The sequence below is a fragment of the Gigantopelta aegis genome, chromosome 4 (assembly GCF_016097555.1).
Source record: "Gigantopelta aegis isolate Gae_Host chromosome 4, Gae_host_genome, whole genome shotgun sequence".
NCBI classification, from domain to species: domain Eukaryota; kingdom Metazoa; phylum Mollusca; class Gastropoda; order Neomphalida; family Peltospiridae; genus Gigantopelta; species Gigantopelta aegis.
Window position 1 is genome coordinate 86,051,233 of NC_054702.1, and position 17,230 is coordinate 86,068,462.

A 17,230-nucleotide genomic window follows, 5' to 3' on the forward strand; every position below is an offset into this window, starting at 1 on the left:
TCCATTTCCATCCATTCAAAGTGTTTCTCCTTATCCTGGCAATTGTGATACTGTAACAGAAAAATTGACCTCCACTGAGGGGATTCAAACCACAAACTTTCAGTCTGAGAGTCCAGCATTCTACCAACTGAGCTAATAGGGAAATTCCCATTAGCTACTTCCATTAGGACCACTTTATCCAAACATTACTACATACTCTCCCCTCAGTGAAGCTACGTCCCGGAGCTGTGGGCCACGGGCAGTAGAACTGTTACGGGTCCTAACTGTGTTATAATTGTGTTAAAAACACACCCATTCCCTTCGTAGGATAGAAATGTAACATAAAAATCGACTTCCACTGAGGAGATTAGAACCACAGACTCAGTACGAGAGTCTAGTACTCTACGAACTAAGCTAATAGGGAAATTCCCACTAGCTACTGCCAGTAGGATTACTTTATCCAAACACTATTACAATAACACAAAATTAACTTTATATGATTCTAAAAACATGTACCTCTGAGAAGTAATGGTTATGAAGACAATCTCTAGTCTTATTTTAGAGGGTATTTCCCCGATTCAACATGGCACTTGTTTCACTCTATTGTAACTTTATCCAGTTGTGTTTAATACAGAAACCTATCTGATCGTAATAACACCTCGCCACATTTTAGTAATTACACTATAGCTATTAATGTGTATGTGTGTGTATGAGGCTATTTCTGGTTCCAGCCAGTGCACCACGACTGGTATATCAAAGGCTGTGGTATGTACTACCCTGTCTGTGGGATGGTGCATATAAAAGATCCCTTGCTGCTACCGGTAATTGAAAAAAAGAGTAGCCTATGAAGTGGCGACAGCGGATTTTCTCTCTCAATATATGTGTGGTCCTTAACCATATGTCCGATGCCATATAACTGTAAATAAAATGTGTTGAGTGCGTCGATAAATAAAATATTTCCTTCTGTGTTTGAATAATTTATAAAAATTATGTATTAAAATGTTAATTATTTGGAATGAACAATATTGCATATAGCAGTAATATACAAGTCGCCCCCTCCCCCCCCCCCCCAATAAAAATCCGGAAAGCATAGAAACTTAAAGAAAATTATCTTCTTGTCTGTTTAAGGAATTTTAGACTATTAATTACTCAGTTGCCCCCCCCCCCCCCCCCCCCCCCCCCCCAACAAAAAATCCTAGCTACGGTCCTGGTCTGTGACGCGTAAATTAGCTACAAGTGCAATGGCTGTAAATATCTTAGTAAAAAAAAAAAGAGTTAAAATTTGCTTAAAACCGGGGTTTTGATGATATGTAAGAAATATAATAATACACTAGTGTTCATTAGATACCATTTATCTCAGCTCATTGTTTAAAAACGTTTCAAACTCGCTTTTGCTCATTAGATAGATTTTAAAACAACTCATTGTGAGATAAATGGTATCTAACGGCTACTCATGTATTATTCTCTATATATTATTACTACATAAAACAATTTCCTTAAAAACAAATTTGGCTTACATTTCTTTCCTTTCCTTGATATCTGAACTACTGTGGGGTTTATTACCGCTTTACACAGGTGTATTTAGCCGAATCACAGTATAGGTATCTATGTTCCAGGCAGGTGTTAGTCAGGGCAGCCTCTGTTCTGTTTAATTCCAATCTTGTTCAAACAGTTTAACACTGCGTTGATCTCCTCAAAACTCTGAACAACTGCTTGAACTTAAAGCATTCTGTTTGTTCACGCCCTCCCACCGTGTCATTGTAAATTTACAAGTTGGTTAAAACCATCTACCTGCTAGTGTGTTACTGGGGTTTTTTTGGTGTCCATTTAAATAACCAAACGTGTTCTAATCAGCCACAAAAGAGAACTGTGATCAAGGTTTCTGAATACGGGTCATTTTATATTACATGAGTTTGGAAAATAGTGAGGTGATACTTTAACACTGGTTTGCTGTCACAGGAGCAGATCTTCGAAGTGGTTCCGGAGGTGTGCACTTCCTCGTCAAACTTGAAAGAGTCCCCAAAATCCTATTTCTAGTGGATGAACAAAATTAATTTTTTGTTAGAGAAATGTAATATCTTGAATGGCTGGATGTTTCTGGAAAAACTGTTTGGAATACTATAATTGCCCTACTTTGAATTCATACCTCCTCCCTAGGCAAATCTTGCCCTTCACATGTATAAACATGTTGAAGCTTTTTTAAGTTTAAAAAAATATATGGGTTGCTGGTTACTAGTAGTTTCTTTACAATTCATAATACATTAAGAAAAATTAGGTGCAAGTGCAAGAAATTGTGCAGGTGGAGTACGGTCTGTAAAGAGTGAAATTTGGATCATGCTCCCTGCAAAAAATTGATTTTTTTTTTTTTTTTTAATTCTCAGAGGTTTGACACACGCCCTCCCTCCATGCCTGTAAATATTAAAATTTTCTATCCAACTGGCAATGAAATTACCAAATTATATATATATTATTACATTATTTTCTTACACACCCGTTGGTTACACATGTACGTGTGTTAACATTTTCAAGACATACGACTGGCTGCTCCTAGGTGATGACCAGGTCACCACTGCCATACATCCAATAAAAATCTACACGATGGAAATCGATTACATTGTGACATATAGTTAACCTGACAATTATGGGTCTGTGATGCGTAAGTTGAAAAAGATGTTAAAATTTGCTTAAAACCTGGTTTTTGAGGATATGAATAAATAAAATAATACATTCGTCTCTGTTTAGATACTACTTGTCTCACAACTCATTTAAAAACGTCTCAAACTCGCTTTCGTTCATTAGATACATTTTAAAACAACTGTATCAAATGGCCACTCATATTATTCTCTATTTAAAGGGACATACCCTAGTTTTTAAACACTAACGTATAGTTTTGACTATTGTAGCCGTTTTTGATAACTTAAATAATATTTTACTTAGATTTTATTGTTTAGATTATTAAGTTTCGTACATTCGAAGTGTTTTTGGTCATCCTGGTGTTTTTAATATCACAAAAGGCATTTCTCATATTTTTAAAAACGTACGTGCGCCTGAGAAGTAACAGTTATGGAGTAGAGTTTTAGTCTGTTTTTAGAGGGTATTTCACCATTTCAAAGTCACAGACTCATGTTTCACTCAATTGTAACTTTATCCAAATGTGTTACAGGTTTGTAGATTAACTAAACTTAGTGTTAATTTTCACGGATTGAAACTAGGGTCTGTCCCTTTAAACAGGTTTTTTCTTTCAACAAACGAACATAGTGTAATTTTAAAATTTCAGTACAATCTTAACTACTTAACTGAAAAGCATTGAACAAGATAACTGACTGTTGACAGTTGTTTATACTAGTACTTATTTTAATGCTTATATCCAATTAAGTGTCAAGCACGCTGTCCTGGGCACACACCTCGACTATCTAGGCTGTTTGTCCAGGTCAGTGGGTTAGTTGTTTGTGATCAGTGATAGAGAAGTCGGTGTAGTGGCCTTACAACTACCCAATGAGTCGTTCCAGCCAATGCACCACGACTGGCATATCAGATGTGGTATGTGCTACCTTGTCTGTGGAATGGTCCAAGTCCAATATTTTTAACATGCTCATATACTACTAAGTTCCAAGCATGTTCTGTGTTCCGTCTCTGGATGGCCAGTGGCCCGACCCGGTACAGAATGTGGAATGATGCATAAAATAAAACAAAATCCCTTCCTACAAGCATATGTATCCAGTTATTCTCATTTAGTGAATTTTTAGGCCATGTAGAGGTTTCAATAAACACATCGAAAGATGGTCAATAATTTTATATTTGGTTTATTCAGGGGTTAGCGCGAACGCAGACCCCCACACTAAAAAATTACGTACTCGAGTCGCCCACATTTGGGGCGATCGCAGGGGTCAGCCCAACCGGAGTGCAATGGAAAGGCCTCGCCCTGGGAGGACCACCTTGCGGATCATGGTAACCTCCCGTACCAGGTAAGTATGATATTTTATTTCCATTTGTCATTTATGTACATATTTTTCATTATTGTAAAATGGTGTTTCTTTACAGATTATAATATTATTATAAATTAAATGTTTAATTTAAACATTTTCTTAAAGAAACGATTTTCCTAATTATTAGGTAACATATATGTTTTGTAATTATATAAATATTTTGTTATGAATAAAAGTCACTCGTAAAGCTTTACAGATAAAGTGATCACGACTCACTGTAATTGTGATCAGGTAATGTTCGCCATGCTGGTGTAAATCTACTAGCCAGACTGATACTCGGAATAAAAACCGACTCGACAAATAAAATGTCTTATGTGCGACAGTCGTCGTCAGGTTCGAATCTCGTTTTAGGCAATAGGCATATTTCACATAAATAATTATTTAATAACAGTTTTAAGTTATGCATTTTATTTTTAACCACGAGGTTTTTTGTTAGTTTTTTTCCACCGAAGGTTAGCATTAACAAAATCTCAACAAACTGAGTAACCGTGTCACGTACGGTTTTTCTTTTTCTTTTTGGGGTTAAATTGAAGCACACCTGAACATACCGTGTATCCCATTTGTTAACAGGAATTTTTTGTGTGTGTGGCTGCAGCAGAATATTCAGTTTCTAAAAACTGACATTGCTTATTTGCTTCTAACATTTTAATTACTTTATTCCACAGAAAGAATATATCAAATACAATTCTCAAAGCATTTAATCTGAAATCAGAACCAGAACCAAGTTTTAGCTGCACGCAAGGTTTGATGATCCAATATGATATGTCCATACCATAATACGACCGGCATATAAAAATGTACATTTTTGTCCTCAAGTTGGGGGAGGGTGTATGTGTGTCAGCTAGTGTCATCTGGACCCCTGCTTCCAACACATAGATGCTAGTGGGAGGAGGGTGCGGAAATGACCAATTATTTCTTTTCATTATTATTATTTTTATTGTCACCATTTATGTTATGCTTGATAGTCTACAGCCCTGGTGAAGCCCGATACAACGAAACGGTTTAAACAATATTTATTTCACAAAAGAAATGGATTGGCAAACAGGCCATTGGCCTATATTAATGCTTCTCCACTCATACTTTGTTACATACAATTTATAATATACACATGTATTAATTGACATGTTCTTTAGAGAATTAAAAACAATTACATAATTTGCACCCAATCATAAAAAACCCAAGTCTAAAAGACCATGAAATTAGTATACTTGTCCATGCGTACACATACCCACGTACATAAATTATATACCCGATTTCCTAAGATTAACTTACATCAGTTATTCTTGCCAGGGGGGCGAGACGTAGCCCAATGGTAAAGCGTTCGCTTGATGTGCGGTCGGTCTGGGATCGATCCCTGTCGGTGAACCCATTGGGCTATTTCTCGCTCCAGCCAGTGCACCACGACTGGTATATCAAAGGCCGTGGTATGTGCTATCCTGTCTGTGGGATGGTGCATATAAAAGATCCCTTGCTGCTAATCGAAAAGAGTAGCCCATGAAGTGGCGACAGCGGGTTTCCTCTCTTAATATATGTGTGGTCCTTAACCATATGTCCGACGCCATATAACCGTAAATAAAATGTGTTGAGTGCGTCGTTAAATAAAACATTTCCTTTCCTTTGATTCTTGTCCACCGCCAACATTACAGCAGCCAAACCTGCATGTGACAATATGCTGTAGGATAAATGGTTTTAAGAAATTAAAACGTGAAGCGTTTTGACAATTCGAAAAAGTTAAAAATAGATTCTGCCCTACATAAATTAACGTCCAGAGGGTAATCATTATTACGATATAGCACTGTATGGAGATAAAAACCACCATTATGAAAATACATTGCTGACGAATTTTATCATACAGAAAAAAAGAAATGTTTTTTTTAACGACGCACTCAACACATTTTTAATTACGGTTATATGGCGTCACACATATGGTTAAGGACCACACAGATATTGAGAGAGGAAACCTGCTGTCGCCACTTCATTTTATCATACAGAGGACAGACAAATAGGAAATGTAAAAACAACCATTATAAAAATACATTGCTGACGAATTTTATCATACAGAGAACAGACTTGTAAATAGGAAATGTAATGAAACGGCATTCTTCCCCCCAAAAATACTAAAACAAATTAATACTTTGGTGCAGTCTGCGGGTATTTTAATAGACTTTACACATGGACATAGATTTATTTATTATAATTATTTTAAATGCAACAACAGCAGTAATTATATATTAAAGGGACATTCCTGAGTTTGCTGCAATTTTAAAGATGTTATTGACTAACAGACTTTATAACGATTGTAATGACATATCAACTATATTTTACTGCATAAAATATTAGTGGCTGCATATTAAATGTGTTTTTGATCGTTTTAATATTTATACTAGGCTAAATTTATTTTATTTCCTAAAATTTCATTTTTTCGTACGTACGAAATTATTTGTAGACACCATGGGCGGATCCAGGAAATATTTTTAGGGGGGGGGGGACCAAAAAAGAAGGGCACATTGACTCGTCAAAAGGGCACCTTACTACAAGTTTTGATATTTACAATTAATATGAATTCCTACAGTTCTACGTCATAATATACTAGCAATAATGAAGTAAATTGGCGTCACTCGCGTTAGAACCTCAATGGGGCCCCATTGAGACTCAATAACACAGACACATATCTGCAAGCTTGCGCATGTACACGAAAATCTTGATTTCATTTATCTACAATATAATTATTGTTTACTTAAAAAAAAAAAATTCTACAAACAAAAAGGGCACTTGGACATTTTGAGGGCACTTGAACAATTTTTTGGGGGGACGCGTCCCCCTGGTCCCCCCCCCCTTGGATCCGCCCATGGACACAATCCATTTTGGGCTTCTTACACATATTAAGACGACCAGAAACACATTGAATATACAGACAGTGATATTCTAACAAGAAAATATATTTAATATGTAAGTTTAATCATAGAAATATTTTATTAGTCGGAAACATCTTACAATGCAGCAAACTCAGGAATGTCCCTTTAAGTATACGGTCGTCTGTACACCATCTATATATCCGCAAGGCTCAATGGGTAGGTGTAAACCACTTGCACCGACCAGTGATCCATAACTGTTTCAACAAAGGCCATGGTTTGTGCTATCCTGCCTGTGGGAAGCGCAAATAAAAGATCCCTTGCTGCCTGTCGTAAAAGAGTAGCCTATGTGGCGACAGCGGGTTTCCTCTAAAAAAAATCGGTGTGGTACTTAACCATATGTCTGACGCCATATAACCGTAAATAAAATGTGTTGAGTGCGTCGTTAAATAAAACACTTCTTTCTTTCCATCTATATAAAACGGCAATTCTTATGCGTGCGTGTAGGGGTTAGTGTTATGCAGTTGCCTGTGCTCCATAATGACAAGCCAGGACATGTGATTGTCTTAGTTTACTGTTTTTATGTATTTACTGTTAGCAGCAGCGATAGTCTCCTATCCGAACAATCGTCTTTCTTATAAATGTTCATCCATGGGTGACTACTAGTATTAAAAGTGTTGGTATATTTTATGGTGGGCGTCAACCAGTGCACTCGAGCCTCTGATACGCTTCTTGCGTCTTTGGATATATCAACTAGCACGTAGCGTGTTAAAACAGATAAAAACGAATTTATAAATGAAACCTCGGCTAAAATTTAACATTAGTTTAATTGATGTTACAACTTGATGATGCTTCGCAGCTGTTCTAACCCCGATGATGTCATTTCCGAAGCCAACCAATAAAATAGTACCTTGCTGACCTCAATGCGCAGGACTGACAAGCCTGGCGTGGAAGGAAAAGTCAGCCATTTTCTTTCATAAAATTTCGGAAGTGTTTACAAAATTACAAAAACTAGAGATGTGTCGGAGAAGGGTATTATTACCTTGATGTCAAATAATGGCGGACATCCAAGGGAATATATCTGCCTCTGAATAGACATTGTATGGCCAGATCTGACAGGAACAGGGAGTATTAAACCAAGACGAGTAGTCTTCCTGTCAGGCGGTCACGGGTGTTTTTCCAGCCTTGGCGACCTGAGTTTCTTTTCATAGTCGTACATTGGAACACAATTTCCGACATGCTTAGCTGTTCATAATTCCTAATGTGTCATTTGTTATGCACAAGTCTCTAATGGAACAGTATATTTTACGGAATTTACTGCAATAAATTTATGACAATTACTAATTCAAAATGTCTGCCACTCGGGGGCCACTTCCACCGGTCCATGAATCGGTGACAGTTAGTAATCACGTAAGTGTTCATCTTATTCCCTTTTTACCCAGTCATGTTGTCTGCAAATGCATATTCTTCCAACCTCTCCATCTGTTGTAGAAAAACAATAGGTGAAGTTAATAAAATGCGATATTATACAAAGCAATTGGGGATATTTTTTCACTTGGGGGGGGGGAAAGTGTGTCAGTATAATTTTATTGGAGGTGTCAGGGTTTTTTGTTGGTAGTAATTTTGAATGTTGTGAAAATTCTGAGCAATGCATGTTAAATGTAAAAGAACACACACCTAAAACTAGTCGCATTATTTTTTCGGTTAATAGGATAAGATAAACTATCTCCACATTTGTTAATTACATAAACTTAATTAGTACCCACAATAGACACTCATATACTGATATATAGAAATAGAAATATTAATTTCTCACTCTGATATCACAATTTGGCAAACATGCACAATGACATGTTGTTTAGAGTTTGTATAGATTTATTACACCTCAGTTTTTGTTGTGTAATAAAGTAGTATTTTATTAATTACAGATTTTTAAAATAGAATAAATAGAACATTTTGTTATTCATTATCTCTGAAGGTGAATGAGAAGATCCAAAGTTACAGCATTACTCAAAACAGTATAAAAAGTGGTTTACATTGTTTCTTTATATATCCTCAAGTAACTGAACGGCCTATTAACAGGAAATTGGTTTATGTGCATTGTAATGTACGATTGATTTGATGAAATAATGTTTTATCTTGTTTTACTTTATTGTCAAAATCAACCGCGAAATGTTAATATCCATGCCATTTTCTTTTGTGAAGAGATTAAATGCATGTCATAGTCTAATGTTGATATTCTTCAGCTGCTCCCGTAAACCGATTTTTCAAGAGTAATGTTGCCCAAATTTTATGCAGTGAATCTGTGAACAAATGGGGCTCAATCATATACAGATTCCTTAAAAAAACAAGTCAAACATAAATAGACTGGTTTATGGGGTAGCCTGGTTCACGGTTTTTCATGATAAATATACCGTAAAGGGAATTATGTTAAATGGAAAAATTCACGCAGTAATTTTGAAATTATAATTTGAGTGAAAATTGAATTCCCTGCAAAAATAATTATCTTCAGTAGAGAAAGGATCACCAAGATCAATGACGTTAATTAGCCCAAATACTGTATTATCATTCAGGTACAGGACATAATTTTAATCACCAACTTTTCCTTACTCCAAATGAAAGAGCTAGACATGTTTCCCATAAGTTAACGGTCAATTGGTGAAAATAAAGAATGGCTTATTCAGAGTATGACAAATATTTTGAAAAGTCACTAGCCACAGGGCTAGTGGGTTTGTGAAAACCACTAGCCCACCAAGATAAAGCACTAGCCCAAATTCCTGATCAATTATAACTGGATTTTTATATAATTTTTGTAACATTACACATTTACGAGTATAATAGTAAAATAAAACAAACACTTAAATCATGTTGTAACTTTCAGTTTTTTGTCGTGTCGTACGTTTTGTCTTTTGTCAAGTGTGATCCATCGTCATTGTCCCGTTTTCATTTTTGCCCTCCCCCCGGGGAAAAATAATTGAGCAAACTCTTGGTTGGTATTTAAACACACTATCAAAATAATTAAATTTAAATGAGGGTACGACAGTGTGACACACAGTAATAGATGGTTCAGTGTATTTGGTAGTTGGTTATATATTTAGGGCCTACTATTTATGTCGCCAGGAACGGTGATGCCAAATACAGGGCATTATCCCGTGTCAGACCGATATCAAAAGAATATAACGGCAACATCTAATCCGTTGTTAATTGATAAACAAAAAAGGTATTATCTTGTATCGGCAGCTGTGGCGTATTATCCAAACCGCTACACGTAATAGGCCAAGCCGAGTCATTGCATATGCGGTTACCATTAAAGTAAATTGTGTTCCTGATTGCCGATAACCACATGTTAGCGAAGTGTTAAATTAGAAAACAATAGGTAAATAAAACAAACACTGAAATTCAAAGCATGGCTGGGGTTTACTTGATTGAGATTAACCTGTCGTCGCGATTGGTGATTTCCAAGTTCTTAGCCTAAAACATATGTGTGAGATTAACTACCACGTGACGTGTCTAACCAATCAAAACACGCATGTCATTAGACTTTATTTCCTGTGCCAAAAACTTGAAAGGGAAAGGTAAACAATGCATGCTGTAACTGTGACGATGTAGAGATAGCATGTTACTGCAGTTTGCAGACCTAGCTCAAGTGGATTATTATTATATACTGATTGCGTTGTTGATATTATTCGATGACAAGCGTCACAATCAAATTTATTAAACGAAATTTCAGCCGAGAGAAAAAGAAAGAAAGAAAAAAAAACACCCCACGATCGAGCGATGACAAGAGGAGGGGGGAAACCACTAGCCCACAGGAGCTAGTGGTTTTGCGTTTCTCACTAGCCACTAACTTAAAAACCACTAGCCACGGGCGTCGGGCTAGCGGATTTGTCGAACTCTGTTATTGCCAAGTATTGAAATTAATATAAAATGTGGATATGACAGGGGTCACAGTAAACATATAACAGTATGTATTCATAGTTTAATAGTCCAGACTGATCCATAATTATTCATTAACTGTACATTGTGCATCATTGGGAATGGGAATTCTATTAACGTGCCCCTATCCACAAGGTTCAGGCACGCCCACTACGGACTTAGCCTCTGACTTCGCCAGTGACTAACTCCGGAGCAGGGTGTGTGCATCATTTCACTATTTCTTTGGAAGGCCCTACATATATAATAGAGTAGGTCTGTCTATACATGCAATCAGTGTTCCTTGATTATGGACTAACTAGTGTGTGTAGTGTGGCTGTAGGAAACTGATCTTGGTTACTAGTTACAATGTGGATTATAGCAGAACTGGTGCACCTATATTATGAGGATTTTTCTTTTCACTGATGATGTCATCACAAATTTATTTCCCAGCGAAATTCTTGGTTTGAGACCTGTGCCAATTTTGAAATATTGGCGTGCAAAAATATTTTATTAAAAAAATTATATTGTGAAATAATTTTCATTTGCATGTTCTAGTGAGTGCACTAAGTACATAACTTGTTTTATTATCCTTTGCTTGAACAAGCATGATTTTTTTTTTGACCCCTGGAATCGCGGCCGAATGGATTGTAGTGAAAATTTACTGTTGTGCTCAAACTGTTGTGTGCACACACGCATCATCAGCTTAAAGTAGAAAACCTATAGGTGAATTCCGAATATATGTCCTAAGATTCTTGAATATATTATAAAACGATACTACGACAACAAAGCATTTTTTATAAAAAAAATTGCACAGAAAGTACTTAGTACTTTATTGTTTAATCTGATTAGTAACAAAATGTATAATTAATGCATAGTTTATTTATTAAAAAAACAGAAAAATAATTAAAATATTAATAATTTGTATATATAAATTATTTAATTACAGGAAACCTTGTAACTTTTTTTAAATGTTCTACTGATAAACAAAACAAAAATTATTTTCAAACTTGCAAATCTGTTTAAAACCAACTTGAAATTTTTTTCAAGGTTATAATACTATTAACAGCATGAAATGATGTACTGTTATGTTTTATATGTATATATAGACATGCTGCTCTCCAGCATGACATTTTAGTAAAGTTGTTTCATCAGGATTATTACAAATAAAACCTCGTGAAGGCTTTTGTAAAATGTTATGGAAGTGACTTAGAATCTACTTCCTGATGTAATACCGGATAGTGAATTATAAATACTTTCACCTGAGCGCTAGTCATTCAGTACATATATAAATTATTATATATTTTTTTACCTTTTACACGTGATGCTTTTCAAGCTACCTTAATATTTGTACCAATGGTTTATACCTACATACACCAGGCTATACGATTTCAAATTTTATGGGAAACACTATTTCCATTCTGTGCCTTGTGTTCATGGGAACCCATTGGAAACTGTTTTAAAAAAATAGTTATATATATATTATTTATGTTGAATAGTCATACTCGATATAATAATCATAGGAAATGAACACACATACACACATATCACATACATAATATATATAAACATGGATCCGGGACAGAAACATTAGTGTAGCTCTACTACTAGGGCTGCCACAGTTTGTTCACATCAGTGTAAAACATTAGAAAATTAATATTTGAAAACTTTTAAAATTGTAGTTGACATGACCACTATTAATATTTAATTTACAAGGTTATGAAATAGTATTTTGAATATGTTAATGTTTGTTTCAGGCTACTGATGATAATGCCAATCCTCGAATCCCAAGGAGCCGGACGGATGAGCCACACATTGGAAAGTATCGATTGATCAAAACCATTGGCAAAGGGAACTTTGCAAAAGTGAAGCTTGCAAAACATGTACCCACAAGCAGAGAGGTACTTTTAATGTTTTATTCCCAAGGTTACAAGTAATGACCAATAGTGAAAATTGTAGAAAAGGAAAATTAGTTCATAATTAATCTTTTGGCCACTTAAAATAACACAAGATAAGACGAATCATGTTTTATTGTAATGTTATTAATTATGTGTTGATTGTGAACAAAATCTTTGAAAATCCTAAAAAAAAAGTTTTAAAAGTGATGGAATTTATTTGATAACAAAGTGGATGAACTCTGTTATTTTATGAATGACATTTTGCAAGCATACAAAGAAAGTAGTACCATTTCCATGTTTAGTGTATGTGTCAACCTGAAACCTGTATAAATGGGGTATTTTAAATGGTGATATTTGTTTTCACTTAGATAAATGTTATCCATTTTGGGCCTCTGAATGTTTGTTTCATTCTCATTTTTAATTTAGGACATGGTTTAGATAATTGTAATTAGTAAAAAAAAAAAAATGTGTTAACTACCAAAACGAAATTAACTGGTTTATGTTAAGTTTTAATTTTGAGAAACCCAAACTATTTTGTAATGAAAATCTCATGGTCATTTTTATTGATCCTTGTAAACATTTTGTGATTTTAAGATGACAATATTTCCTTCAGATTGGTAATATTGATTGAAAGGTCAAATGAAGGTCATGTATGCTTTATTAATGACAAAATTCTTAGTGGATCTATTTTGTTAATGTTATGAAGCTTTTATTCAAGTGTTGTCAAATAGCTGGCAAAGTTCTTTAAATAGCTTGGTTTGAAATTTGTTTTTGGAATACAAATGTATATTAATTGTATTATTGTTCAAATTAATCTTAGTTAAATCTTTATTATGGCTACAGGGACCATTTTGTTTTCAAAATCTTGGATTAGTGATATGTCTAGTTAATTGAAAATTGATTAGCAACAACTGTTTAATGTTTTAAAATTGTGTATTGATCTCTAAAATAGCAAAGCTAATTGTGACGCTATACTAAACAACATGTTCCCTGGGCTAATTAAAATCCATGTTGGCTGATATTTTGGTTGCGGCTATTGTTGAGCTCTGTTATTTTGTAATCAATTGTTTTGGTTTCTTGATCTTTTTCTGAAAATAAGCTTGATTCTGTAAGCTGGTAGCCCTGTCATCTACCTTTGAAAAAAAGTGAAGGTCAAGCAGACTACATGTTTTTTTTTCTCTATTGCAGGTGGCTATAAAGATCATAGATAAAACACAGCTTAATCCATCAAGTCTTCAAAAGGTTAAAAAAAAATTGTTTTTGTTCATATTGATACATATATTGCCTAGAGCAAATAGTAATGCTTTTTATGTAAAACCAAGGATGTTCAGGGTTGTGCCTAGACAATTTTGAATGTCGGGCAAAATGTCATTGTTATTTATTTTTGTGTAAGGTGTTTACTGACAAAACATAAGTGCCAGTCAAAAAGCATAAATTTATTGACTTACTGATGGGAAATTGCATCTAGCATCGGCAGACATAGGCACATCTAGGATGTTGAATCTTTAAACATTTGTAATCTTAACAATATTAGATGTTATTTTATTTTGTACAAAAATAGTGAACATGTTCTTAAAAATCTCATTTTGCTGTGACATATTAAAATAAGTCAGTTCTGTATAAACTTAATGGACAAGATTTTCCCACAGTTCTTGATTTTAATACTATCCAAAAACAATTCAGGTGTTTCCTTTTCAAAAAAGCTCACAGTAATATTCAGTTTGATAAATCTGCTAGCCCAGGGCTAGTGTTTTTTAACATTGGACTAGTGACAAATGCAAATCCAGTAGCCCAATGGGCAAGTGGGCTTTTACTTTTACCCCCCCCCCCCCCCCAAAAAAAGAAGAGTATGTAATAACATTTCACGTAACTAGTTTTCTATAAAATGCAGTAAGAAGTCATCTCTACATTGTCAGTTACAACAATGCACATGATGCAGACATTGTCTTCTATGTTAATGCCTTGGTTACTTGTGATCAGGATATTGACAATTGGGGGGGGGGAATAATATAATTCCACAATAACAGCTCAGAGCTGGCTGGGCCTGTTTAATGCATGTAGTAGTTTGGATTATACCCTAAATAAACATGCCCAAATTGTGTACAAACATGCTGACATCAAAACCACTGAAATGTTATTATGGTTGTAAAGAGACCTTGCTGAACTTGGATCAGACAACAAACATTGCACAAATTAGTGAAATCTTGAGCCCTGCCTTTTTGCAGTATATAAACCTCACTCTATCGAAGATTCCTCAAACTGGAGACAGGAAAATGTTTTAAGTCTACTTCAGCATCAAGTGCCTGTTCATTGATCTACTTGCAACACAGTTGGTTCTTTTGTACTGAACATTTACCAATTCCTTCAAAATCACTATGACCTTTGGACAACAGTAAACCTGTTCACATTACCAGTGCACAACATCCAGATTATATTGCCAGTAAACCCCAGTGATGTTTGCAGTCTGAGTAACAGTATTTCGTCCATATTGAATATGATTTTCTTTGACAGCTTGAGTGTAAGTTGCTCAACATCGTGCAAATGATCTTGACTGACGACATTGATTTTTTTGGATTACGTCTGTTGTGCTACCCTTGATATGTAATCTTTTATGAGCTGATTTTGTTAAGTTGCATTGATCAGAATGCATTGGTTTGTCATCAGGAATTCCTTGTTTCAAACCCAAGACTTTCAGTGATCTGTAATTGACAATATGTCTGTGTTCTCGGATATGTGAAAATACCACTTAACAGAATGTACACAATGTTGTGCCTCCTTTTCTTATGGTGGGTGGGATGTAGTCCAGTGATCGATCCTCGTCGGTGGGCCTATTGGGCTATTTCTCATTCCAGCCAGTGCACCACAACTGGTATTTCAAAGGCCGTTGTATGTGCTATCCTGTCTGTGGGATGGTGCATATAAAAGATCCCTTGCTACTAATAGAAAAATGTAGCAACTTTCCTCTCTAACTTAAGGACTGAATGTTTGGCATCCAATAGCCGATGCAGTGTTCTCGTTGTGTGAAAATTAGAGGGCAGCACCACACCCTGCAAATACAATTTGAAAAAGACAAAAAAAGTGGGAAAGCTCTGTTACCATATATTGTAGTGTGTTGGTTGACTTTGTCTTAAGACATGCTCCTTATTTTATCTCTCAGTATTTGGTATAAAAAAGTTGATACGCAATACAAGCCGACTCATCTTTTAATAGAACCGGAGATGATGTTGGTCTGACATTCACAGGTAGTTCCGGTTTTGCTGAACCGATAGGAGTTTTAATATTATTTTAATAAAGATTTCAAGATACATGAAAAACAATAAAGATGTTTGTAAAGTGATTCTTAATGTGGATAAAAAAAAAAGAAGTTTTTTTTATAGGTGGTGTATATATTATTTTGGCACCCAAGATAAATGATTTTAATGATAAACATTACCACTTCCATTGTTATTATAAGTGGTGATATTCCCCCCCCCCCCCCCCCAAAAAAAAAACCCACCCCAAAAAAACAAAAACAAATTGTATAATATTTTATAAAGAATTTCTGAATAAACAGAATGACAGAAAGTAAAAATCATCAGTTACAACGAATTAAATCTGCAATTGAGGACAAAATATCAAATAAGCTATAACTTTTATTATGTGTATCAAATATACAAATGAATACAGGTATGGGACAAAAGAGAGCCTGTTAAAAATACTGTTAAATTAAATTACGTTACGGTAACTGTTGTAAGCTAATAAAGTTCTTCGTCAGTTACTTTTTTGTACACGCAACGCGGCTCTTTTGATGTCCAATGTGTGGACTGATCAATATTTTTTTGGTGTGGAATAAATTGCATAGGCTAGAGCCCAAATCACCAGGGTGAAACAGTTTTTGTTTGAGAAAACTTGATAGAGAGGAAGTTGTCTTCGCACCCCTTTTCTGAAGGAAAAGTTTGCCTTGGTGCCTGTCCCAACTTGATGCCCTAAATTTTGTTATTAAAGCAAATGCACTACAAGCTGTGCCCACCTACAAAAAAATTAAAATACAATAAACAAACAACATTTGACACTTGCTTTTTGTCATTTCATGATGTTTTAAGCCAACAATTAATAATAAGTTTGCCATCCAGAAGTTGATGAAGTAAAATACTCTGTATACAATAGCATCCTTGGGTTTACATAAAACTATTCTTATTTATTCCAGACATATGTATATTTGTACAATGTTTTATTTCATACAGTGATGTTTGAAATTAACAATAAACATTGTAATTTTTCATTTTAATTGTAACTCTTGAATCATTTGATGTACTATCAATAATTCGAAATATAGATAAAATGACCATTGTTTTTACACATTGTGTGTTATACAGTTTTAAACATTCAATTCAGAATATTCAGTGATGTTTTTTTTGTTTTGGAATTAGCACACTTAATGATCCTTTCTTTCTTTGGTATTAAAAATCTTAAAAGTATTGTTTTTACAAAGATACTGATCTAATTTATTTATTATGTTTTTTAGCTGTTCCGTGAAGTGAGAATAATGAAATGGCTTGACCATCCAAGTATTGGTAAGTTAAATATTGCTTGTTGTTTTACATAAACTGTAATCTTTTCTGTA

At 34.8% G+C, this 17,230-nt stretch overlaps 1 protein-coding gene and 1 non-coding gene across 8 annotated transcripts in view; one reads left to right on the forward strand and one right to left on the reverse strand.

The window, feature by feature from the left end:
* Nucleotides 1-3,787: 3,787 nt before the first annotated feature.
* LOC121372792 lies at nt 3,788-3,952 on the reverse strand. Its single transcript, XR_005958006.1, has one exon. It is a non-coding gene; the product is annotated as a U1 spliceosomal RNA (small nuclear RNA).
* Nucleotides 3,953-7,741: 3,789 nt separating this feature from the next.
* Nucleotides 7,742-17,230, forward strand: part of LOC121371289 (MAP/microtubule affinity-regulating kinase 3-like) — a 51,887-nt gene continuing 42,398 nt past the window's right edge. For all 7 annotated transcript variants that reach the window (XM_041497073.1, XM_041497076.1, XM_041497077.1 and 4 more), the window contains exons 1-4: nt 7,742-8,227; nt 12,487-12,630; nt 13,816-13,869; nt 17,132-17,180. In XM_041497073.1, coding sequence (XP_041353007.1) covers nt 8,168-8,227; nt 12,487-12,630; nt 13,816-13,869; nt 17,132-17,180 — 307 coding nt within the window. In that variant the 5' untranslated portion in view covers nt 7,742-8,167. The remainder of the gene's footprint in view (nt 8,228-12,486; nt 12,631-13,815; nt 13,870-17,131; nt 17,181-17,230) is intronic.